The sequence below is a fragment of the Scleropages formosus genome, chromosome 8 (assembly GCF_900964775.1).
Source record: "Scleropages formosus chromosome 8, fSclFor1.1, whole genome shotgun sequence".
Taxonomy (NCBI): domain Eukaryota; kingdom Metazoa; phylum Chordata; class Actinopteri; order Osteoglossiformes; family Osteoglossidae; genus Scleropages; species Scleropages formosus.
Window position 1 is genome coordinate 26,526,977 of NC_041813.1, and position 24,510 is coordinate 26,551,486.

Below are 24,510 nucleotides of genomic sequence, written 5' to 3' on the forward strand. Positions count from 1 at the left end.
TCATGCCGGGCTCTTAAGCAAGGCCGCGTGGCCGTTTGACAGAGGACACGTTCACCAATTCAGCCAACAGGTGTCGCTTCAGGCCTGAAAATCGCGCTTTGACGAAGCGCAAGTTCTCCAACATTTTCCTGTCTATTCAACGGACCCGAGTACGTAAGTAATACGTTCTCATCCTTGTATAGTGTTTTAAGCTTGGTGCGAAAGCTACTCAAGTGCTGTATGCTGCAGGACAGTGAATAACAATACAGTACTTGCCATGTCTAATGGAAGGCATAACATTTGATCCTGATGTACAGCACTAAGTTCAGTATCTGTCACTGAATCTTCATACCTTTCCAAATGTTTGTGCCGGACTTTGCTCTAGTTGTTGAATTGCCTTGGTTTTCATGTGTCGAAACGTCAAACACCGTGTACATGTTTTCAGCCCTCTTCACTCTCAATTGTTCTATTATCCATTATTGATACAAAAAAAAATTACTTCAGGGGAAAAAAACACAACTTAAGGGACACTCCCAACAACTGACACTGGTAAAAAAAATTTATTTTAAATAGAAAACAAAACTTTCCGTAACCCATTTATCACAAAGTTCACAACTTCAATAAGCTGGTTTTATGATGTTATTTTATGAAATCTTGATTTTTGTTCCCCCCAAACCAAAGTTCTGGGTTCTCTGGCTCATTGGATCGTGTGCAAATGATGCCAGTATTCCCAAAGAGAAATTCAATCCATGATTTTCTTGTGCACAACTTCAGCAAATTAAAGCCACTCGAGGGGATAAAGAATAAAGAACTTCTATTGTGACCTGCCTGTCAAAACCTGACCTGGCATATACAAAGTTACTCATTTCTTCCGGCAAAAATCGGAGGATAACAAAATAAAATAAAATTTAAAAAAAAAAAAAACCCATATCACCCCTTTGGTCTGTAAACTAAATCTAAACTCTTCATCTTTTTTTTTTTTTTTTTTTTTTTACCGTTTTTGTTTTTATACATATTTCATACACATGATCCTGATGAATGTAGCCCACATTTTTTGCTTTTAAAACTATCATTTCTTATATCTATGATGAGTAGAAATTTCACATTATACATACTGTATATACAAGATCTACTAGAGAGTTCAGAGGTGTATTCCAAGACTTCCAATAAAGGTTGGGGGTCCCTTCCAGCGATGGTATTTTAGACATGGGAATAAGAGAAGACGATGGTATTAAGGAACAGCAGCGGTTGTGAGCCTTAGGTGGATGAACGGTGAGGATACAATGAACACCATTGCAGTCACATAGGAAAACGGAACTTGAAAACCAACACTTCATAGGCCATGCCAAAGACTTAGCCATAGTACTAAGGGGAGAAAAAAAATCCACATTTTCATGGAAAAAAATCTGTAAACATTTGCACAATTAATAAATGTTCCTGCACGCAGCAGAACACTGCCAGAGATTGTTTCCTGTTTAGTGTCTACAGTTTTATACCCTGTATATTGCAGTGGACAGACCACCATCCTTGCATATAGTTCAGTAACAGGTCCAGTGCTGCACTGCATGTGTCTCCACTTGGTGGCATTCTTGCAGAGACTGGGCAGGGCTGCATATTACTACCCTATGCCACGTTGGAGCTGGATAGACCCCATTCGGTGCCACAGAAATGAGCTGTTTTAGAACAAAAACGGTTTATATTTCTCAAAAAAAGGTTCATGTCAAGTTTGAAGAATACATCAGACTAGCCATCTGGAGACAAAAAAGCCAGTAACCTAGAATCGAATTCCCAGATTTGTTTCTATTCAAAATATATTAAAAACAATGTCTTTCCAAACAGGCACCTAGAAATAGGACTGTGAAGTGCTCAAATACATTTTGATCACAGGACATATCAGGGATGACACAAGGGGCAGATGGGGTGGGGTGAGGGGTATGCAAATACTTAATTTGGAAGATATCATTTCACTTTCAATATGCAATTATGGCTCCCATCACTATTGCAACTTGCTGGTAAAGAAATGAAGACCTGTGGTGGTACTGTGGTGTTCTGTTGTACCGATACAAAAAACTGTTCTTGTCGTCAGACATGCTCACGCTTGCTAACAAATTACCAAAACGGATCATTAAGACTCATCCAGCCGTGCCACCTGACACCAATACTATACTTTCCATGGCCACTGCTTGCTTGGAATGTAGACACCACTGTTTCAGAGGCTTCCTCTGACTCCATCAGCCAATTCCTGCCCTGCCCTGCCCCACCCTACCCACCTGCTATGCCACATCCCTCGGAAGCCCAAAACTGTCAATTCTGAAGGACAGCCCCCTCAAAGTTTCTGCCTCTTAGCCTGTTTAGGGCCATCTGTTGAGGCCGCAACAGGATCATCGCTGCGGCATGCTCTGTCCGCAGGAGAGGGTGAGTGGCTGCCATTTTGTGTGGTTTCCTGTGGCTCTTCTTCCTCTGCTGGCCCTGGTGCCTCCTCTTCCTCACCATGCTGTTGCATCGCCCGCAGACGTGCCATGGCCTTGTCTATGGTCAACACACTGATCAGATTGAAGTCGTGCATGCTGACTAGGTGAAGGAGGAAGTTGCGGCAGAGGTTCTTCTCAATGATTTGTGCGCCACACTTCTCCACGAACAGCATACAGGCCTGGTTCATCTGATTGTCAGCAATGAACCTGAGGAAAACCAAATCAAAACACTAACCTGAAGCAAATTATACATCCAACAAAGTATTCCAAACAGGCACAAAACGAAGGGGGTAAAAAAAAACCTCATCTTAGAAACACAGTTGGTACTGGAAGTCTTATGAACAATTCTGTGATACAAAGTTCACCCACCACATCAAAATCAATATTTTAATTCCCCAATTTATTCAAGAGTTAGGTTCTATTAAAAACATCAGACACAGCTAAATTTTTAATAAATGGCTCAAAGACTATTCTTTTTTTCCCCATCAACAGCCCATACAATGTAGGGTTAAAGTGTCCCTCTATCCTGGTAACACTGAGCATAAGACAGGGAAGTCCATGACTGGGACACTAGGTTATACAGGCAGTCCCCGGGATACGAACATCTGACTTCTATAAAATCTATAGTTACGAACCACCCCCATATAAAGCCTACTATATCAAAAATTCAAGTTACTGTACATACAATGATTATTCATAATAACAAATAGGCACTTCATTGCACATCTACAGCGGTTCATCGACTCGTGAGCTTGAGGTAGAACAAAGACTTTGTTCTTTTCAGTCAGACCACGAGGGGGTGCGGTAGCACAGTGGGTTTGGCTGGATCCTGCTCTCTGCCGAGTCTGGGGTTCAAGTCTTGCTTGGGGTGCCTTGTGATGGACTGGCATCCCGTCCTGGGTGTGGCCCCTCCACCCCTACACCCTGTGTTGCTGGTTTAGGCTCCGGCTTACCGCGATCCTGCTTAGGACAAGTGGCTTCAGCAAATGTGTGCGTGAGAGTCGGACCACGTTGCTGCTAACAGTGTCTTGTGTGTTACTGTATTTGGTTTTTTGTTCGCTCCCGATGTCCACTGCTGTCGACACTCATATCGCCTCCTCGACTATGACATCGGATTCTCCTGAAAGACCTAAGTTTGTGCATCGACTGTCTCACGCCTGTCCCCGACCATGAATCTCGCCTGCTTCCTTGTGTACTGACAATAAAGACCCCACAACTTGGTCCACACACCTACCTCAGCCTCCTGCCCGCTCAGTATGAAATAGAGCATGTTGCTGCTAACAGTGTCTCGTATGTTACTGTATTTGGCTTTAATTTTTTTTTTTTGCCAGTGATGGTGATGCATCAAAAAGATAAACGATCACAACTGAAACTAAAGTGGAAATAATGGAGCGATCAGAAAAAGGTGAAATGGCAACGAACATTGGAAAAGCAAACATTAAAGTTTCTTTAATGCTTTTTATATCCGCACACTCTCCTCCTTTCTCTCTCTATTATAAATACTGTAGTAACATTTATCATTACATTGTATAATTATTACTGTATTATGTTAAAGATGTTTTAGTGTACCTGGAAGCATTTAATGTTTTTCATGCATAGAAAGGTACACGATATACTATATACTAAGACAAACATTTGACTAAGTGATGTTAGACACGAACCGTACCTAACTGTTCCGACTTATGTCCGAATGCAACAGACTGAGGACACAGAATTCGTTCATAATCTGGGGACTGCCTGTATAATCTTTTAGTAACGTGAAGGAACAACTAAATTCTACATTAAAATGATTGAAAATTAAGAAATGTAATCTCCACAACGTCCTATTCAATGCGTTGTTCTGCTTCATGCATGTGAGACAGATCCATGTGGCTTCTGCACATCAGGCAGCACAAGAGAATGAAGCAGAGGGAGAGCTGCAGCATAATGAAGGATCATGCATGGAGAATGTATTTCACTTTAAATGACCACTACATGTACATAGTAAACTCTCACAAAAGTGGCCATTAGAACAGTATATGGTAATTCAGTTTCCAATCCAAAAAAAAGGTTAAAAACAGACAAACTGAATAAACAGACACATGTAAGAGTCTTGAATGTAGTAACAATGCAAGAAAAATGTGCTGGGTGAAATTTCACCTGTACGGCTGTGAGATGTTGCACCCGCCTTCCCCACAGCACTGTTTGAGCTCCTATTCTGACTACATTTTGGTGTTCTCTACTGGTGATATGCTGAAATGCCATTACCACTCGAACAGAAATCTTTCAGAAAATAGCAAATAAAATGCATTTACGAGGTACACGGTTATACAAAAAAATGTAAAGTCTTACACTGTCCAGTTCTTAATAATACAAACACATACAGGTTGTCGCTAAGTTTGACACATACCCATGCTTCATCACATGCAGGTTCCAGAGCTTCATCACCTCCTTCTCACCCTCATTCACATCCGTAAACTCGTCTATTTGCTGGAGGGGGAACAAAAAACAAAACAAAAAAAAAAAAAAAAAAAAAAAAAAACAGATCATGGCACACACTCTTGGAGTACACAGATGCCAAACAGGTCACACTTATGCTCACCAACACCGATAACTGATCTGTCACATATTCTGGTATACCTGCACTTTGGACAGGTGAGCAAAGAACACAATCAATCATTTTAAACAGTTGCTTAGTAGCTGCTTTAACTCAATGTGTCTTTGCTAAAAACATGCACCATAAACTGTAAGCTGTTTAGCATCCCTGAAAGCAATGCCCTGGAAGTGGACTTTTGAGGTTTTACCGTAATAGTCTTCTCCCTCAGCCATTCGGGGTCTCGCTCGTCCTCACTGTCCACATCCATCTCCTGGGGGCGCAGTGGCAGGCAGCTGTCGCTGTGAAAGTACAGCCGGTTGTGGCCACTCACATAGGTACGCTGCTGCTCTAATTCCCCATCCTCTGACTCCAGAAATTCCGAAAGGCTTGGCTTTGTGCGCTTTGGCCTGTAGGGAGGAAAGGTACTTTCAATGATATGGAGAAAAGAAAAGAAAAACAAAAAAAAACAACACATATCTGGTCTGCTACTCCTGTAGCTTGCCTACACTTCCCAGCCACTTCCAACTCATCTCCTACGCTTATACTTTTATGAGGTGTAGATAGGGATATGGATCTTTCCACCCCCAAGTCAAAGGCCTTTCCCTTAATCCCACATCCACACAGAAGAAGTACAAAGTTAGCATGTGATGGTGGTTCTCACCTACAGACCAGGATATGCGTGACTGGAGTCCTCTTAACTGGGCCATTGCGACTGAAGGCAAAGCCTGGCTGGCTGTGGATATCCTGAGGGTTCCCCACATAAGAGCCATCATAGCACTCATTGATGGATACATCTATTCGGGCTCCTTTGTGGTGAGGCTGGCAGAGATAGGGAAATGATCTTCATGCCTCCACACATTATTAATAAAACAAGGATAACTATGAGCCTTGATGATGTCAGTATAAAAGGCATAACAGAGGAACAAAATATGTTAACATAATATTAAGTACAACAGAAGGAGACAGAAGTCAACAGGCTGTTCTCACAAGGGAGCAACTGTCCTTTCCCTCTGTGGATATGAACAGGAAACTGTCAAATCTTGGTCAGGCTACATTGCTCAGGCACTAAAACATCTAACCGCATCCCCATCAAAAGCAGTTCTAGTGCAGCTACAGCCAAGCAATGAAAGGGGTAACTGAGGAAGGGTAACAAGCCCATGATCAGGACAGAAGAAAAATGATCCCACACCACATAGTTGAATATGAAGCGGCTGTGAGAGAGCTTCAGGTGTTTCAGCAGGCTGTAGAGCTTGCGGCAGTTCAGAGTGCACCAGGGGCAGTGAACGTCATCACGGGCCTCCGTCTGCTGTCGTGTGTTATTGTTGTACAGAAACTGCAGAGGAACATTTTTCAAAAAAAAAAAAAGCACTATATTCACAAATGTGGAATCAACTTTGGGAAGCAGTCAAACCTCCAGTGCCACTATGGTTAACACTGTAAACAGGCTGAGTTGAACAATTTAACATCAGCAGAAAAGAATTCAAGGAAACAGGACGGTGTACATTAAGAAACAATACTTACAGTGTTATGATTAGGACTGAATAAACCATTAATAGCTGCACAAGATGTAGTTCTACAAACATGAAATATTAGTTTCACCACACACCTGATAAAAGATACGTAGCTTCTGCCGAGGTTCAACAACAACCTGTTCTTTTCTTGTCTGGATGTCTGTGGTAATTGAATCTTTAACAGCTATAAAAACAAACAAAAAAAAAGAATACTAAAAGGCTTAACATTTAAAAAATGATTACTAACTAGCACAACCAAGCCAATTTAGCCATATTTAGTCAAATAAACAAGATAAGTATCAGTCACAATTTCAGACTGCAATGACATGCACGCAGTCCTTTTCCTCTCACCTACTGCCACGGTAGGTCTAATAGTGTTAGGCCGGCTTTCTGGCAGTGCCGAGTCTGAGTTGCGCGTGGCCAGCGGCTTGGCCACAGGGGCAGTGGAGCGCTCGTCAGCCTCGTCTGTCCAACGCAGGGTAAACTGCAGCGTGGGGCCCTGAGAGAACGTGTCGAATGGGGGCAGCCACTGCAGTAGAGAAGGACGGGGATAACTGGGCTCAGACTTTAATTCTAGCATTTCTACACCCCAACTGCTACACCAAAATTTACATAACTCATTTTTATGACTAGTAAGGCAACTTTACGCTTAATAATTCTACTTATTTACGCAGGTGGTTGTTTAATGGCAGAATTCAGGTACTCCAGGGTACTTAGACCTACCTAATTATAACTGAGAATCTTCAGAGGCAATCTTGTTTGCTATTGGGGTACAGTGTACTGTTATGATGCGACAATCTCAGTGCATGTCCAACACATACCTTGCCATCCTGAATGGTTTCCCACGTGGCCCTCTTTTTGCTGACAGGACAATCATCCATCTCCTGCATGGATACCTCATACTCCCCATCCAGCAGCTGCAAACGCCTACAAACAGGAGTTTTTTTAAATTTTAAAATGATGGAAAAAGACAAATGGAAAATTATACTGAGGAGTTTTCATCCGGAACATTCATATAAACACCACTCCATTATCCACTTTAAATGCTGCTATAGCAGCCAAATAAAACTGATAAAGCAAAGCCCATAAAGGGTTACCTGTTTTTATCAAAGACTGTCATCTGGGCCACATAAGTGGTCTCTCCATCTACTCTGTGAGTAGCATTCCTCTTCTTTCTGCTTGGAAGTTCTTCCATCATATCTGAGAACATCAATGCCAAAAAATTATCCCCCCCTCTTTTCTCCACATGTTTTGTTCACACAATGAGTGAATTACAAAGGGCCACACTGGATGGCATTCAAAGAATTATGCTGCCAATTAGGAAAAATTTGGAAGGTCAGGTAAGAGTATGACTTTGACTTTTTGGTTTGGGGGATCAAAGAGCACTCACCAATGTTCTCCATTTCCCCATTTGCCAAGCCATTAAGCTCTCCTCTTCCTGGTCGTGACACTCGGAAGAGCAGTGAGTAGGACTTCACCATGTGGCTATTGCTGGGCTCAAACTCGCTGCTGGAGACTACCAGCGAGGGAAAGTTGCCTGGCTTGCTTTGGCTGGAGTCAGGGTTCAAAGGCACCTGCTTCTTCCCTGTAGGCACTTGCTTGACTGGACAGCTGACATCCTGAGAATGCAAACCACACATTTCCCCAAGGGTCAGCAACACAAGCCTTGCATTAGCAGTAAGTGTGGTTATGCCTGTATGATGAAACATGACTCAACATAATAGATACACAATGCAGTCATAATTAAATCACTGAACAGGTGTATTCTGCTTTATTTGGCTCACCTTCCGCTTTTTGTGGCAAACTTTGACAAGGAGCACCTCTAAAGACACTGAGTTTTGTTCATTCTCTGAGTTCTGTGATGGCTTTTCTGAGGGGGCGGAAAAGGAACGGTTAAAATATAGCAGCCGCTACAGAACCATTCTGGAACACTTGTCAAGTACCAAAACCAGTCTCTTGCATACATGTATGGGGCCCTTCCAAACTCTTTGTGAGATAACATACCAATTTTATGGAAGAATCCAGTGAAAGTAAGTTGAAGATGTGATGCAACACTGTAGGGATGGAAACACTTGTGTCAAAATAACTGATCAATATAATGCTAATAACACAAGAGCTCAAAAAGTTTAAGTGAATAGGTATTAAGTTTGTTCCAACCTGTGCGACTCCTGCTCTCCTCTCATTTTTTCCACTTTAAATAGCATGTCATCCACTTTGAAAGACTTCCTGAACCAAGATAAAAGCTCTGGGTTAGCGGCAAAGTGGACCAATTTCAAATCGATCTTTTCTGAAAGATATATGTAAAACAGTTTCATAGAAGAAGAATGATGAACTCAGGCTAAAAAACAATTCAGCATTACAATCAATACTTGGTGGTAAATGCACACACACTGAACTGTCCAGTTATCATCAATACACCATGAATGACATCTAAATGCATCATCCACCAGAGTCAATGCAGACTAACCCTAGTTTATGCAATGCAATCAACTCTGTTTAATAAGTTTATAACAATAAGTGTAAAAGGCATTTTCAGCTCAAAACAAACAATTTATGGTTTCAAAAAAAACCCAAATGCAAACAACTTCTCAAAATACAATACTGAAAAAAATCATTTCCATTTACCTTTTGGCATTTGTTCTTGAGTTTCGATGTGACATATATGTAAGTGTTCTGTGCAAGAATATTGGCTGCAGTTGAGAAAGGTTGGTTAACTCAAAATAAGGGAAAAAATACATGTTCAAAATATAAACCAAAATAATTGTAAACTGCAAGTAACTGTAGCGATGCAAAACTGTGCTTACCGCAATAAGATTCCTGGTGCGAAGAAATCTGTAAATTTGGGTTGGCTCTGTAAAGATACATTTCAAAACCTGTAATTTCTGTTATCGTAATACGTAAAACAGTAAAAAATTTTTACATTATCTTTCAGAACTTTCTGCTCAAAAAATAGCGAAACAGTATGAATTAAAAAAAAACAGACTAAAGAAACGCTTTTAACTTAAGTTGCAGCAACGTGTAACAGTCAAACATACAGTGTGCACTTACACACATATGATAAGGCAGCCACCTAAAAGGGCACTGTCTATGTCCATGCTTTTAACACAACCAAAACATTACTATGTTACAATGATTTAAGGAGCTGGTGAGCACCACAACTGTGCCTAACAACATAACATAAATGATAACATGGAAAGGTTTAGCAAGTAGATTCGCCCAAATCTGCAGCAAAAAGTTTTATTATTGTAAAACATAATTGTCTCTACAGCAGCAATAATACATACACAGGACTAAAGGGAAAGGTTATCCATTACGTAAGGTGCCACACGTTTCAGACCTCAATCGTCGGCGTTGTTTGATCCGGAGGACCCAGATTGAAATGTTACAAAGTAACTAAATGATCCGAATGTTAAAAGTAAATCAGAAAATGGAAGTTATATATAACTGAAACGTTTATGGCCAATATCAGAAGAGAAACGCGGGTCTACCAAGCAAGCAGGAGAACTCAATGCTTTTCTTTTTTTTTTTTTTACTATAAGTTAACATTCCTCGATTGATTTGACATTTTTTATAACTCAGCTATCAGAACTGACAGCACGAGGTGCGGACGTGCAGGAAGTGACGACAGAAGTCCCGCCGTTAGTTTAACACATAAGAAATCCAATAAACTCGTCAAAACAGCCTGCTGAGCTTCAAGGCTGTACAAAACCGTACCATATATATTCAGTCATATGATAATGTCTTCAACATCTATCTTTCGCGTCTCAAAAGTTTGCCGAACTGGGAGAAGCAACCCCACACACACAGTGAGAAGCCCTTGCTCGTCAACTGCTCAACATACATGGCATGGCATAAAATCGTTTTTTTTTAAACCTGTTTTTTCGCATTCATTACAGTAAAGTTGACATACAAGTGTGTAATTTAGTCGCGTAACCTTCGCTTCATGTTTCAGCCAGGTATTTTACATAAACAAAACCCGCAGAGCGGCCAACTTACTTTCGAAGGCCTGTAAGAAGAGCTCATGGTCTGCTTGAATTAGTTCCATCTTGGGCTTCTTCACCGCGGCCATGACGACGCCGGAGGACGGGTACATCCCGCCGTTCGCCTTACTGCCGGCACCGCAGCCCGAACCGGGGCCAGAACCGCCGCCCGAACCGTGCTTCTGGGGAGCCATGATGCGTCAAACCACACCAACTCAACTGTATATATTTCTATCTCTAAAATAAAAATAAAAAATAAGCGCGTCCTTTCTGAAACAAAGGACACGAAGGTCTAACTAGCTTCTATTTCCTTCCCAAAAAACATGAAATAGACTGTTCGGCAGCTAGCCTGGCAGCTAGCAATGCATTATGATCCGACTCTGAAGAATATAAAATTTACCCGTTGTGTCTGTAAACTACGTAGTCTACGGCCCCGGGATATGATGAGCTACTAGAAGACAATTTATTTGTACAAGATCAAATGTACGGAAAAACAACAGAAACCGACGTCTGTCGAAAAACTAACTAGCTATCCAAAAAAACACGGTTAGCTAGCTAGGTAGCTATATTAGTAGCTCTGTAGCTACAGCCTCGGAAGAAGCCATGAAAGAATTAGTACAGTCACAGACAGACGGTTTTATGGTGAGATTCAAATACTGTCGCGGGATTTCTTCAAAGTATTTCTGTAACTGTAATTTAAACTCCTGTTACTTTTTTCTTGCCATTTAAAAGTAATATAGAACACAATGATATTTTGAAGGATTAAAATAAATATTCTGAAATCATTGTTTCCCCCGAAAACAGACAAAACTCCCGTTTAACTCTCCTCGCGAAAAAGTTACAATCGAAAATGCTGTGTACGGAACACCCGCCCATGTACCACCTACAATCGAATAGAAATGAGCCGTTTCAAGCTTTCAGTCACGTAATTGGTCCAACTTGCTTTCAATCCAAGTGAAGACGTAAACGATAAGTTCGGTGGAGATCAAAATTTGCCGCTCGCGCTCCTTTCCTCTTTGAAAGTATTTTGCGGGAAATCTTGACGTAAAAAAATAAGGTGCATCATGGGAAACGAAGTCCCTCCGATTCAGTGTCAGGACTCAAGCCTCACTGTGCAGTATAATACAGTGTATACAGTTATTTACATGAACTATGATGATTCCATGCATGGCTGGAAGGGCTTACCTTACCTGTCTATTATACATAGACAACCATATGTTTGTTCAGTTGTTATTAATTGATAATTGCTGGAAACCACACACACACTTTCAGAACCGCTTGTCCCATATGGGGTCACAGGGAACCGCAGCCTAACCCGGCAACTCAGGGCATAAGGCTGGAGGGGGAGGGGACACACCTAGGACGGAACGCCAGCCCGTCGCAAGGCACCCCAAGCAGGACTCAAACCCCAGACCCCCCCCAAGAGCAAGACTGTGGTCCAACCCACTGCACCACTGTGCCACCCACTTGCTAGAAACCTTCTTACTCAAATGAGCTTTTTGATTACACACACAGCCAGACGCCCAAGTTACTACAGGACTCATGTGCTTAGCGTTCGACCTGTGTAAACTGCTGTTGCCAGGGTATTATTTACTTATTTAAGAGTCTCTATATGGAGAAATTGGAAGGGGGTGCGGTGGCGCAGTGGGTTGGACTGCAGTCCCGCTCTCCGGTGGGTCTGGGGTTCGAGTCCCACTTGGGGTGCCTTGCGACGGATTGGCGTCCCGTCCTGGGTGTGTCCCCTGCCCCTCCGGCCTTACGCCCTGTGTTACCGGGTAGGCTCCGGTTCCCCCGTGACCCCGTATGGGATGAGCGGTTCTGAAAATGTGTGTGTGTGTGTGTGTGTATATGGAGAAATTGCTACCAGAACACGTCAGCAACACAAAGTTAATGTTTTAAATGCATTGCAGAAGTGCCTGGAAAGCCAAGCAGGATGCACTACACAAGAGGTGTGGAATGTGAGCACTGTCAGAAATCCCTTTATTTGGAACGTTTGGAGAATTTAAAAAAAAGCCCGAAGGAAAAAAGGCATGGAACAAGACAAAAAAATGTCTTCAAGACATTTGAATGCATATTAAAGTGAACAACAACATCCCAAAAGCAGAAATTAAAGCAACGAAAAGGCTGTTAATTCATGTATTGGAACTTGTTAAATTGCCAAAGCATCAGTCATGCGGCTTGTGAACTGGGGAAGTAGTGTCCAGCCAGAGTTTTCAGTCTATTTCCTGGGGTCAACCAATGTCTTCAAATAACCTGTCTTTGCCTTATCGTTACTATACATCTTGTTTGAAAATAAACCATTTTCTAATTATTCAGTTTCTGTTAAACTTCATCATCACCGAATGCTGCTTTACATTTACATTTAATTCTTATTTCACCACGCGCTCGTCCTCAAATCATCTTTCATGATGGGAGATATAACAGGCCACTTTCAAGTATACGTATTTAGACACATATGGCTCAAGTGACACTTTACAAATGTAATCAAAGCTGCCAGTATTTCACTTCTGAGAAACAGAAGTAATGTAAGCGCAGTCCTGTTTTTGTCCCAGGTGTCCATCGGTATTTCAGCAGAACACATCCTTGGTTTAGAATATTATCACAGGGGCCGTATTGTATGGCGGGTATAAGGAAAAGGCGAAAATACAGGGTGCTGTAGTGTAATACAGGACATGTGAGTTGTTTGCAATTAATGAAGACAACATAAAATTAACTTTTTCGCTGTGACATAAAAGTAATTCCAGCCTTCTATAATAAATAATTTGTCTTTTGTTTGGTAAAAGAATAGTTTGATGTGGAGATAATGAAGACTGGTTTACACTTTGTGAAACAAACCATTTTTATTTTAGTTGTCAGTTATATTATTATTATTATTATTATTATTATTATTATTACTGTTGTTGTTAACTTAAAACTTGGATTGTAGACAAAAAGTAACGAACTGAAGCACTGAAAAAGTACACTTTTGACTGCAAAGAAATACTGTTGACTTTGAGTTTTTCAATGCAGCATTAATGATTAAATATTTCCAGGGGATTATGTTTGGTATATAATAACATTATTGTCTTTCTTCTCTTATAAATAATTATTGTTTCGCACTTATTGGCTACATGTTACCTCCCCGATGCCACTCGGCATTATGGAAGCATCTCGAAGAAGCACGAGCAAACACGCTTTACAGCTTTTCAGCGTTAACCAACCGGAGGGCCACGCGACGCAGCCGAAAGAGCGTTACGCGCGCTCACCAAACGGCACGTACCAGCAGGCTAGGGTGTGAGGCAAAATACCTATATTAAAAAAAAAACACTATAGATAATAGATAACTCCATCAAGTGAACGACTGGAGTAAATGCTGTTGAGCTGTTCGATGTATTATAATTTTTAATACAGCCGTTTTAGATGTAATATCACCAAATTTAAAAGAATTTACAATAGCAAGAAATATTGTGGTTCTTTCGTTTGACACGAAGAAGGATTCCAGTAGGGCAGTAGAAGGCTATGGAGCCTATTAGGCGCGGTGGCCAAGTGGTAAGGCGTCGGTCTCGTAAACCGAAGATCGCGGGTTCGAACCCCGTCCGTGCCTTTTAGCGGAACACCTTAGCAAAACCCAATAATTGGGAAAAGTTTTTCATACAGGAAATAACATCTCCCGTGTCCTTTGCACTTCATTTTTGACGTTATATTCGATGAAACCCATATATACCATAATGTTGATACCAATGTGAATGTCTAACTAATATATTAAGTAAGCTATTTCCAGCAACGAATTGCAGATAATTACAAGTAAAGAAACATGATCTAAAGGACACAATGATGTTGCTTTGCTGGGGCTTTAAAATTGGTTTCCCCCCCATTCATATCGACACATAATTTAAAAAATTTTAAATTACGGCCTCATTCTCGTGGTTGCTACAAGCGGGCCACTCCTCTTCACTACTTTTTTTTCTTTTCTTTTAAAATTGTTCGTTTTGTTTTTTCAATGTTGGCATTATCAAAATATAATAAACGTTTGGAGCGACTCCTTCTGGCGAATTCACTTACAATAATTGAACCTGTACTGTATTTAGAGTACGGTATACCTGCAACCGGTAATGTAGGCAAAGTATGCCAACATTTCAAAGTATGCGAAATATAATAACGGTGATAAATCTATAACGCCGGTGACAAAAAGAGCAAGCACTGCTTAATAGAACAGTTATTCATCTAGTCTTGCGATAATATTCTTGTTCGAATCTCAGTTATCGAGTTTAGAGTGAATTAAAATCGTCAAAAATGACAGAACAGGTATAATTTATTCATTTCTTTCATCACAGTCTTGGACACTTATGTCATCGTAATCATGTATTCTACTCTATTCGAGTATGGCATTCTGATTTCTTAAATCTACAAATCAAAATCGATTACGTCACATTGGCTGTAATAATGCAAACATTTACGTCTCACTTTATGTATAATTTTTTAAAAATCCTAACAAAATGAAGAGGATGTAGCGCCGTGCTTTTCCATGCGGTGGCATTGGTATACTGTTTATTAATTACTCATACGGGGGGGGGGAGTCTGGAGCCCGTCAACGAAGTGATCAGTTCGCTACCTAGAATTCCATTTTAGGGAGGGTCGAGGATTGTCTGGTTTTGGGCGCAAGGCGATGAGCGATTGGAACTCAGTCCTGTGGTCAGTGGTGTCACGCAGACATCCGTCTCTGCGCGCTTCTGTCGGGATAACGCAGCTGACACGCGCGGATGCTCCGGCAAATGAAAAGAAAACGGGCTCCGAAACTTTCCAGGATTTTCCCAATGCGTTGGGGAGACACATCATCATGATGACCGTGTATTTCAGCCGTTCTGATGCAACGGGCCGTGCTCCGCCTTGTTGGACACAATAATATAAGAACGCTCTTCTCCTTCTAAAGGACGTCGTGTTGCAATCTCGATCACGGGATCAGAGGATTACCGAAGTGGGAGACCGCGTTAACATCAACTTCAGGACTGCTGGTAAGGCAGGCGGGGCGGGGGGGGAGGAGGCTGCAATGTGGCCGCGTAGTGACCCAACTCCAGCAGCCACCAGCGAGTGTCCGCGCCGCGCTCCTCTCTCTCCCGTGCTGGACAGAACCCTCTCCCTGAGCCCGAGGCGACGGGTACGAGATGTGCCGAGGTAAATGCAAAACAAAGCAAAGCAAAGTAGCAGTGTGGCCATGATCTGTGCGAATTTCCTGCGAAATCATAAAAGGTGGGATTAAATATGACATTATTATTTAGTAACAGCGCGCTGCCTGTCGTACGTTCTATGACTGGGATCACTTTTCGTTCAGTTTAAATACGCAGGAACTGGTGAAGCAATTGAATCGTTGATGATCTGAAACAAAAGCGACTGTCAGCCTACTACAGGACCGCATGATGATTATTAAATCAGTCGGTAACTCTTCGCAGGAGGATATATTAAATATTAGTGGAACTAGGTCAGGAGCGCTTCTGCAGATCTGTGCAATGATCCAGGAGTGTCTGGGGATGATTACCTGAAAAGCGGGCTCTTTCTTTTCTGCTTTCTTTCTGTGTCGTTTACATCGGTGGTTGTTCTCAATTTACACGCTCAGTTGTACCTAAAGGAAACCCGACGCACGAGCCCATCGCGAGTATGTGCGCGCGCGCGTGCGATGATGGGATGTGTCTGAGGTTGGGTCTTTGCGGGCAAGGTGAGTGCTGTAAGGTCTCTCAACTGGCCTACAAAGTCCCAGCTTTGGACTCATGTGACCGTCCGCTGAGGATCCCGAAGTAGCGCAGCGTGACAGTGGGAGTCCGCACGCTCGCGCGAGGAGGCTCGCGGAGGGCTCGCGCGCGCACGCGCGCGCACACTGCGCTGCCAGTTAAAGTCGCTCTCCTCGTGGAAGAGGACGCTGATCCAGCACCCGATCCGGCGTTTCAGATCGCCTTTCTTCTTACTGTTCGAGTGCGATGGATCATTTGTGCCATACCGTTAGTAATATGTTGCGGAAAGTGGTGTTTTCGTCATCAGTCGAGACAGTCGCTGTGCAAGCTGTGGAATATATATAGAAGTACAAAGAGATCATGGACGCAAGTATTAATAGAGGCGGACAAAAACAGAGAAGTAAAAATGCACACGAGGCGATTAACTAAAGTGCCTGGATGGAGATGTAAGGAGGAGAATGTTAAAGTGATTTGTTTGAATAAATCTGTTTCCCGACTTCATTTCAGGCGTCAAGACTCCCGAATAATAGCCGACATGAGTGTAAAAAACCATCCCATGGGACAAAACAAACTGATGTATATTTACCTTCCCGGGTAAAACAACTGAAATCCAAATATGTCCCAAGAGGTTCCTTTAAAAAAGCGCCATAAACGATATTTATAATTGTCGTGTGTGATATGTTGCTGGGCGCGAGTGTCACGCGTCTGATGATCGTCCTAATTTTAAAATACTGTTCGTCAAATGAAAAAGAAAGAAAAAATTAATTTGTGAAGGGTTACAAACTCTACATCGTCGTGCCTTTTAATATTTGTCCTAAATAACAGAATCATCTAAAATGTATTAATACGCATGTTGCAGAGCGGAAACAAATCACACCTTTTCACTAAATGAGAAGTTAGAGTTACTTTTGCTCAACTTCCTACCTAATTATTACTTCACCAAAGTTTTTAGTGTCCGTTTTGAAATAGTAATACAAGAATCAGTGATCCAATAAATAAAATATCCAATAAAATATCTCAGACATATACTTTGTTCCTCAAGAGTAAATGTAATTAAAAGTAACAACAAAAGTTTTTTTAATAATTCAAATAAGATAAAGTGAATAACCTAAGTACTGGACCAAACTGTTTAAAAGTTTTTTTAAAGTTTTAAACTTTAAAAAAAATTCTATCTTTTTTCCTCAAGGGACATTAAAATGTCATGAACAGCATTTTTTAGTAATTTTAAAATCTATTTTCTAAATATTTTCAGTAATAATTTTAAATTAATTAATGTTTTCAATATACTGTTGTGACATACAATATCTTCAGAATAAAACCTGACTCTACCTTCATGTGACACATATTTTCATGCTGTTTAATACAAGAAGGCCCTTAAAAACCAGCAATGTTTTTGCTGAGTAATCATACGAAACACATTGCTGTGGGGACAGTTTGCAGGGGCAGAGGCTAATTAAAAAATATTATGAATTAATGTTATTTTTTTTCTTGGCAATCATATTATTTCACCACATGCTAAAATTGCTTTTTGGGACAACAGTGTTATTCAGCAGATAGTTTGTATCTTAATCTGTTGTTATACTGAAAGTCAACCTATATATGTAAAAATGTTAGTGTGAAAACTCTTTAGCACCCCCAAAACCAAACTTAAAGCAAAAATAAAACTTGTTAGTAATTCTGTTATTACAAATGTACACAGTGATTTTGTTTTTAATGCATGCATTAATATGCTTTAAAACTGAGCAACAACATATGTCCCCTAACACTTCATTCATTTCACTACAAAGAAAAAAAATGTGAAAGTGGAACAGAATTGTCGTAACTTAGATGTCGGGACAACCAAAAAGTAACACATTCTAGATGAGCACAATAAATTTTAAAATTCTGGGATGTGCACCAAGTGGGTTGGTTAAATTCGCGATATTAAGCAGTGCACTGCACAGCCTGCCAAGTGTTTCTCGGTGGAACTGGAAGCTGTTTTAGGTCATTGAGCAGAAGCGCCCTGTGAGCTTCTTAACACGGCCACTTCGGGCCCTTCCCCGGGTTTTTACAGCGATTTTTACTGTGATGGGTGGCCAAAGACCTTCATGTCAAGGTGTGGTATCTCTCAGGGTCAGGGTAAAAACTGTCACTGATTTCAGCGCCTTTTGGAAACCATCACTGCTACCAAAGCAATAAACTGTCACTTTGAAACTGTTTTCTGAGAGTCCAATGACTTAAGACCCCTTTTACAAATTGACTGTCAGCTACCAAACTAATTGACTTTTAGCTAACTGAACTGCTGGGGTTTCAGCGATTAGAGATGTGGAAAAACTCCTCTCTCACAGCCCAGCTGAACTCATTCACCCCTATATTAAAAGTCTTGCTTGGATCCCAGCTCTAGCACTTTTTATATGTCCTGTTTACTAACTTTGGTATGCTCATGTGATGGGAAAGAATCGTTTTCCCCTCACCTTCTCTTCACTTGGAAGCGCTCAGTCGTCCGGCATCCAGTAGCTCAGTCGGGTAGCTTTCGGCCCCTGGAGGGACCCAAAACTCGTCATCTGACTGTCCCCATCTCACAGACACTCCGCAGTCAGTAATGACCCTCGCAACAGAGGACGTGGTGTTCTGTGGAAATGGAGGACCCAAGAGGCAGCAAGAAAAATGAGGGACTTTTAGGGGCAGCTGTGTTTCATTAACCCAGTCATAATGCCCCTAAAAATCCTTATTGCTCTTGCAATGTTCAGCTAATTCCCATGGATGGTATCAGTCCCTTGTGACCACTATGACATGCTGTGAAGCCTGAGCATCCCAGTGTACTTGGTAGTGGCATCTCATACATGCACACGGTCCAGTTGTGCAGCTATGCCAGATTTACAAGGGGTGTTAAATGATTATAACATGAAATCGAATTACCTGCAAATACAGTGGTTTAAGCACGGTTAAACAAGTACTTGCACAAGCATTTATGGGGTATAACACGTTTACATTTCTTCATTTAGCAGATGCCGTTCTCTAAAGCGACTGATAAGGTTAAGGTACTTCTAATTATTTACCCATTAATACAGCTGGGTAATTTTAAAGGAGCAATTTACGGTAAGTACCTTGCTCACAGGTACTACAGCTGGAGGTGAGAGTCAAACCTGCGATGTTTGGGTCCAAACGAAGCAGCTCTGAACGCTATGCGACGAGCTGTAATAAAAAGGACTACTGATATTTTTGTTTTTAAGAAAACATTTTGACAGATTATTTCCTCTAAAATGGAAACTACTGTAAACTGTAATTATTTCATATCACATAGCTTTTAGAAACTGTTCCAACCTGTTAGATGTGCTGAATTTCTCTGAGCCTACATTAAAGTAGATACCTTGGAATTTGTGCACATAATATATGAAAACGTCCAGATTCCATTCTTTTAATCTATCTAATTAACAACCTTCTTCCGGTACTCTGACCCTTAGCATGCTTCACATCCCCAGTGACTCGTGGTGGTGGACCGGCCTTCCTGCGGGACCGGTATGAGCCCGACACTGAGGCTGGGAAAGAGGAGCTGGTGACTCAGGCCCGGCCCTGGGCCAGGGTTTGGGGAAGGGAATGCGGGGAATTACCCATTGTGGAAGCTCATATTGCCACGGACAGGAAGCAATGCTTGCCTGCATCCCTTGGTACTGTTGTTCTCACTACAATTCCCTTAAGTAGCTTTCCTCATGCTACTGTTACTCTCACTACATTTTGTGTCACAAGTGTTACTCCCTGTACCTTTCCTCTCAGTATTGCGACCCCCTGTACAGTTGCTCTCGTTGTTGTTCCCCTCTGTCCCATTTCTCTTTACCCTAACTACCATAGTCCTCTCAGCAGCGTTACCTCATTACCATATTCCTGTCAGCAGCGTTACCCTCATTACCATATTCCTGTCAGCAGCGTTACCCTCACTACCATATTCCTGTCAGCAGCGTTACCTCACTACCATATTCCTGTCAGCAGTGTTACCTCACTACCATATTCCTCAGCAGCGTTACCTCACTACCATATTCCTGTCAGCAGCATTACCTCACTACCATATTCCTCAGGAGCGTTACCTCACTACCATATTCCTGTCAGCAGCGTTACCTCGCTACCATATTCCTGTCAGCAGCGTTACCTCACTACCATATTCCAGTCAGCAGCGTTATTTCGCTACCATATTCCTCAGCAGCGTTACCTCACTACCATATTCCTGTCAGCAGCATTACCTCACTACCATATTCCTGTCAGCAGCGTTACCTCACTACCATATTCCTGTCAACAGCATTACCTCACTACCATATTCCTCAGGAGTGTTACCTCACTACCATATTCCTGTCAGCAGCATTACCTCACTACCATATTCCTGTCAGCAGTGTTACCTCACTACCATATTCCTGTCAGCAGCGCTACCTCACTACCATATTCCTGTCAGCAGTGTTACCTCACTACCATATTCCTGTCAGCAGTGTTACCTCACTACCATATTCCTGTCAGCAGCATTACCTCACTACCATATTCCTCAGGAGCGTTACCTCACTACCATATTCCTGTCAGCAGCGTTACCTCACTACCATATTCCTCAGCAGCGTTACCTCACTACCATATTCCAGTCAGCAGCGTTATTTCGCTACCATATTCCTCAGCAGCGTTACCTCACTACCATATTCCTGTCAGCAGCATTACCTCACTACCATATTCCTGTCAGCAGCGTTACCTCACTACCATATTCCTGTCAACAGCATTACCTCACTACCATATTCCTCAGGAGTGTTACCTCACTACCATATTCCTGTCAGCAGCATTACCTCACTACCATATTCCTGTCAGCAGTGTTACCTCACTACCATATTCCTCAGGAGTGTTACCTCACTACCATATTTCTGTCAGCAGCATTACCTCACTACCATATTCCTGTCAGCAGTGTTACCTCACTACCATATTCCTGTCAGCAGTGTTACCTCACTACCATATTCCTGTCAGCAGCATTACCTCACTACCATATTCCTCAGGAGCGTTACCTCACTACCATATTCCTGTCAGCAGCGTTACCTCACTACCATATTCCTCAGCAGCGTTACCTCACTACCATATTCCAGTCAGCAGCGTTATTTCGCTACCATATTCCTCAGCAGTGTTACCTCACTACCATATTCCTGTCAGCAGCATTACCTCACTACCATATTCCTGTCAGCAGCGTTACCTCACTACCATATTCCTGTCAACAGCATTACCTCACTACCATATTCCTCAGGAGTGTTACCTCACTACCATATTCCTGTCAGCAGCATTACCTCACTACCATATTCCTGTCAGCAGTGTTACCTCACTACCATATTCCTGTCAGCAGCGCTACCTCACTACCATATCTCTGTCAGCAGCATTACCTCACTACCATATTCCTGTCAGCAGTGTTACCTCACTACCATATTCCTGTCAGCAGTGTTACCTCACTACCATATTCCTGTCAGCAGCGCTACCTCACTACCATATTCCTGTCAGCGGCGTTACCTCACTACCATATTCCTCAGGAGTGTTACCTCACTACCATATTCCTGTCGGCAGCGTTACCTCACTACCATATTCCTCACTACTGTTCTTCTCAATAGTATTACCCTGTACAATTCCTCTCAGTACCCGCCACTACCATTCTTCTCACTTACATACCTCTTGGTATTGTCAGCCTTGCTACTGTTTGTCTTCATAGTATTTCACTACCATTAATCTCCGTTGTGTTACCTCATTACTGTTCCTCTCAGCAGTGTTACTTTTTGTACTGTTCCTCTTATGTGCTTTCTTCATGCTATTTCAGGGAAGAGCAATCTTACCCTCACTATCGCTCCTCTAGAATCATCACTCTAGAGTCACAAATGAAATGTTCTGTAAATAAAACAACATTTTTATAAATAAAATGCAATCGCCGATAGACATACAGACTGCATTTCTTACAGCAGCGTTGGGACTCTAAAATAATATAATATGGTTAACAGGACAGCTGTTGTATGTTCAGGTTATTGTAAGTCAGATCTGTTGTAAATTGAGAACTACCTGTACAAGCATAACAAAAGGTTCAAGGAGCCAGATTACCTGTAGTCAGACAGGCACCCTGGGGAAGCAACAGATGGCAATGATCATGTAGAGGTTCTAGGGACTCGTGTGATTTTGCCATGGAATCTGGAACCCCAGTGATCTTCTGGTATATGAAAAATGTGGGACCACATGGCTTGTGTGTGTCAGCTGCATTGAGATCACAACCTGTTCAAGCAGGTGACACAAAAACCGTAAGCGAGCATTGGGGAAACACAACCATGTGTAATGGTTTTAAACTAGTACAATACAGAGCCTGTTTCTCGTAGATCAAAGTTATGATTTCACTTACAGGGTAGGTTCCATCATTGTTGTTCTTGGCATTGCATTTTACAAGGAAAGAAGAGTGCTGCTAAATGCCTGTGAATAAAATCTGGTGTGTCTTGATATGCTGGAATAAAAGCAAACAAATAACCATTGAGTATGTTTTTAATGTCAGGGAGGTATAGCGTTTGGTGTGAGCTTTACAGGTTAGTCAACTCATCACGTACCGGCAGCAAATACTTTTTCACAGTACTACTGGAAGTCTCAATTATAGTTTTGAAAGTCACTCATTTTTTCTTTGCTATGCAACTCACCGATTTACACAGCTGGGTAATTTATTGGGCTAGTTAAAGTGTGGGACCTGGCTCAAGGGCACAACAGCACTTCCTGTCATGAGACTTGACCCTGTAAGTTTTTTGGGTCACAAGTCCAGCTCCTTGAGCTCTTCACCACCTGCTACACCACCCCGTGAAATGCGTCCATGTCTATAAATACTGCCTGCAGAAGATCCAGGAGCTGTGGCAGACAAACACAGGGAGGCTGATGTTCTGGGCTTTTTTTGGTTTAACTTCATGGCCTTATTTTACTTAGCACCTCCATGCCCAGTCCTGCTGCGTCCACCCATTAGACATTGTGTGAACCTGGCAGAACGTGTCCTCTGTTTAATGCTGGCAAACAGGATGTGCTGCCTGTGTGCACGCTGGTCTTTGAACAGTTATTAAGTTCTGCTCAGAATTCCGCAAGCATTTGCAGAGCAAACTATGCCACTCCTTTCCTTTCAGGTCACTTCAACTAAATTCGTGCTAATTTTTTAATTGCACTCTTCCCAACAGGTTGCTTCAGAGCACATTGCAAAGAATAATGTGAAATCACTGAAGCACATGCATTAGGAAGCAGGAGAAAGGAGGAAAGAACTTCTAAACCCTTTTCAGGAGGGAAAAGCCTCTGTGGGTGCAAGGCCGCCTGACTGCTCACCCCTCAGGGGGATGTGGACGCTACACATTGAAGAGGAAGGTTCAGCATTTGGAAGCCAGGTACTCTGATTGCAATGAGGCAAAGCTCACCCTGGCATGCCAGTGCCCGTTGGAATGGGGGGTAAGAACAGGTAACTGCACATAGTGACAGTTAGAAAGCTGCATTGACAGCAAAACAACTTCATTCGCTGCATTCTAAAAAACTGTGTGAGGCTGAAAACTCTAAATGTGTTCAATAAAGGGGACATTTCTTACGCTGGTTTGAATCATTTCCACAGTTTAAAAGCCAAGTAATATTTTGCTTCAACCCTTTTCAACCAATTATGTCCTTTATTTTATCAAATGTCAGTTCTGAGGCGACCGTATTAACAAAAAGACAACCGGGAACATTCCACACGATTTATTAAGGTACATACCTGCCTGAATCTAACTACCTTCCTGACAACAAACCCTAAAATTATATGTCTGGGTGCAGCAGAAGGGAAGCTGTTAAAGGAGAAATACGTTAAGATGAACAAAATGTATATTCTTCTCTCTTGACTCGCACAAAACATAGAAGCTGAAAATAAACAGAACCGCATTTGTCCTGCACATAAATGCTCTGAAACACTCACTTTCGCTTGAAGCGCAACATGACTGCTTTGATTTTGCAGATGGACAACCTATATTCTTTAAAGAGGCTGCATGCACTTTGAGAGTAATGCAGTCGTTTGGAATCTGAAAGAACTTGAGAAGAAATTAAACTGTGGTGGAGACCAGAGGTTTTCCGAAAAGGTCTTGTGCTTTCTGGTGAAAGTGTTGATTAATTTTTGGCAAAGCAGGTCATGGACTGCAACCAATTATTATGTGGCAAGACGGACTTCAACCTTAAATAACCCACACAAACAATAACTCGAATTACATAACAGACAGCACTTCCCAAATAAAAGTCCTCTGCTGCTTCAAGTCATTCTCTCTGACTTTGATGCACTTGACACAGAAA

The 24,510-nt window shown here is 41.9% G+C and overlaps 2 protein-coding genes and 1 non-coding gene across 5 annotated transcripts; 2 read left to right on the forward strand and 1 right to left on the reverse strand.

Moving 5' to 3' along the window:
* Positions 1-530: 530 nt before the first annotated feature.
* On the reverse strand, positions 531-11,364 carry LOC108937453 (polycomb protein SUZ12-like). 2 transcript variants are annotated; one of them, XM_018757444.1, is made up of 17 exons: positions 10,917-11,364; positions 10,533-10,698; positions 9,341-9,387; positions 9,162-9,226; positions 8,694-8,762; positions 8,541-8,590; positions 8,321-8,406; positions 7,927-8,155; positions 7,634-7,736; positions 7,358-7,463; positions 6,888-7,065; positions 6,632-6,720; positions 6,215-6,358; positions 5,687-5,844; positions 5,234-5,432; positions 4,840-4,919; positions 531-2,657 (listed from the first exon to the last, which is right to left on the reverse strand). In XM_018757444.1, the coding sequence occupies exons 2-17, from the start codon at positions 10,627-10,629 to the stop codon at positions 2,306-2,308; spliced, it is 2,052 nt and encodes a 683-aa protein (XP_018612960.1). In that variant the 5' UTR covers positions 10,630-10,698; positions 10,917-11,364; the 3' UTR covers positions 531-2,305. The 2 variants fall into 2 exon arrangements, with proteins under 2 accessions (XP_018612960.1, XP_018612959.1); XM_018757443.1 differs by having other exon boundaries at positions 10,533-11,364.
* Positions 11,365-14,027: 2,663 nt separating this feature from the next.
* On the forward strand, positions 14,028-14,099 carry trnat-cgu (transfer RNA threonine (anticodon CGU)). Its single transcript has one exon. It is a non-coding gene; the product is annotated as a tRNA-Thr (tRNA).
* A 1,350-nt stretch (positions 14,100-15,449) lies between these two features.
* Positions 15,450-23,825, forward strand: LOC114911053 (uncharacterized). Of its 2 annotated transcripts, XM_029254060.1 has the most exons (3): positions 15,450-15,667; positions 19,662-21,050; positions 21,661-21,880. In XM_029254060.1, exons 1-3 carry the CDS (start codon positions 15,658-15,660, stop codon positions 21,810-21,812), a joined length of 1,551 nt encoding a protein of 516 aa, XP_029109893.1. In that variant the 5' UTR covers positions 15,450-15,657; the 3' UTR covers positions 21,813-21,880. The 2 variants fall into 2 exon arrangements, with proteins under 2 accessions (XP_029109893.1, XP_029109892.1); XM_029254059.1 differs by having other exon boundaries at positions 19,662-23,825.
* The last annotated feature ends 685 nt before the right edge of the window (positions 23,826-24,510 follow it).

What these genes read in the sequence shown, in the direction of transcription:
- LOC108937453 (XM_018757443.1), bottom strand. Translation starts at nt 10,710, where the DNA reads ATGGCTCCCCAGAAGCACGGTTCGGGCGGCGGTTCTGGCCCCGGTTCG. An exon ending in GCTTCATATTCAACTATGTG is followed by an intron (nt 5,845 to 6,214) that starts GTGTGGGATCAT and finishes TATCTCTGCCAG; the next exon opens with CCTCACCACAAAGGAGCCCG. An exon ending in CTGCATGTGATGAAGCATGG is followed by an intron (nt 2,658 to 4,839) that starts GTATGTGTCAAA and finishes GGTTTTCCTCAG; the next exon opens with GTTCATTGCTGACAATCAGA.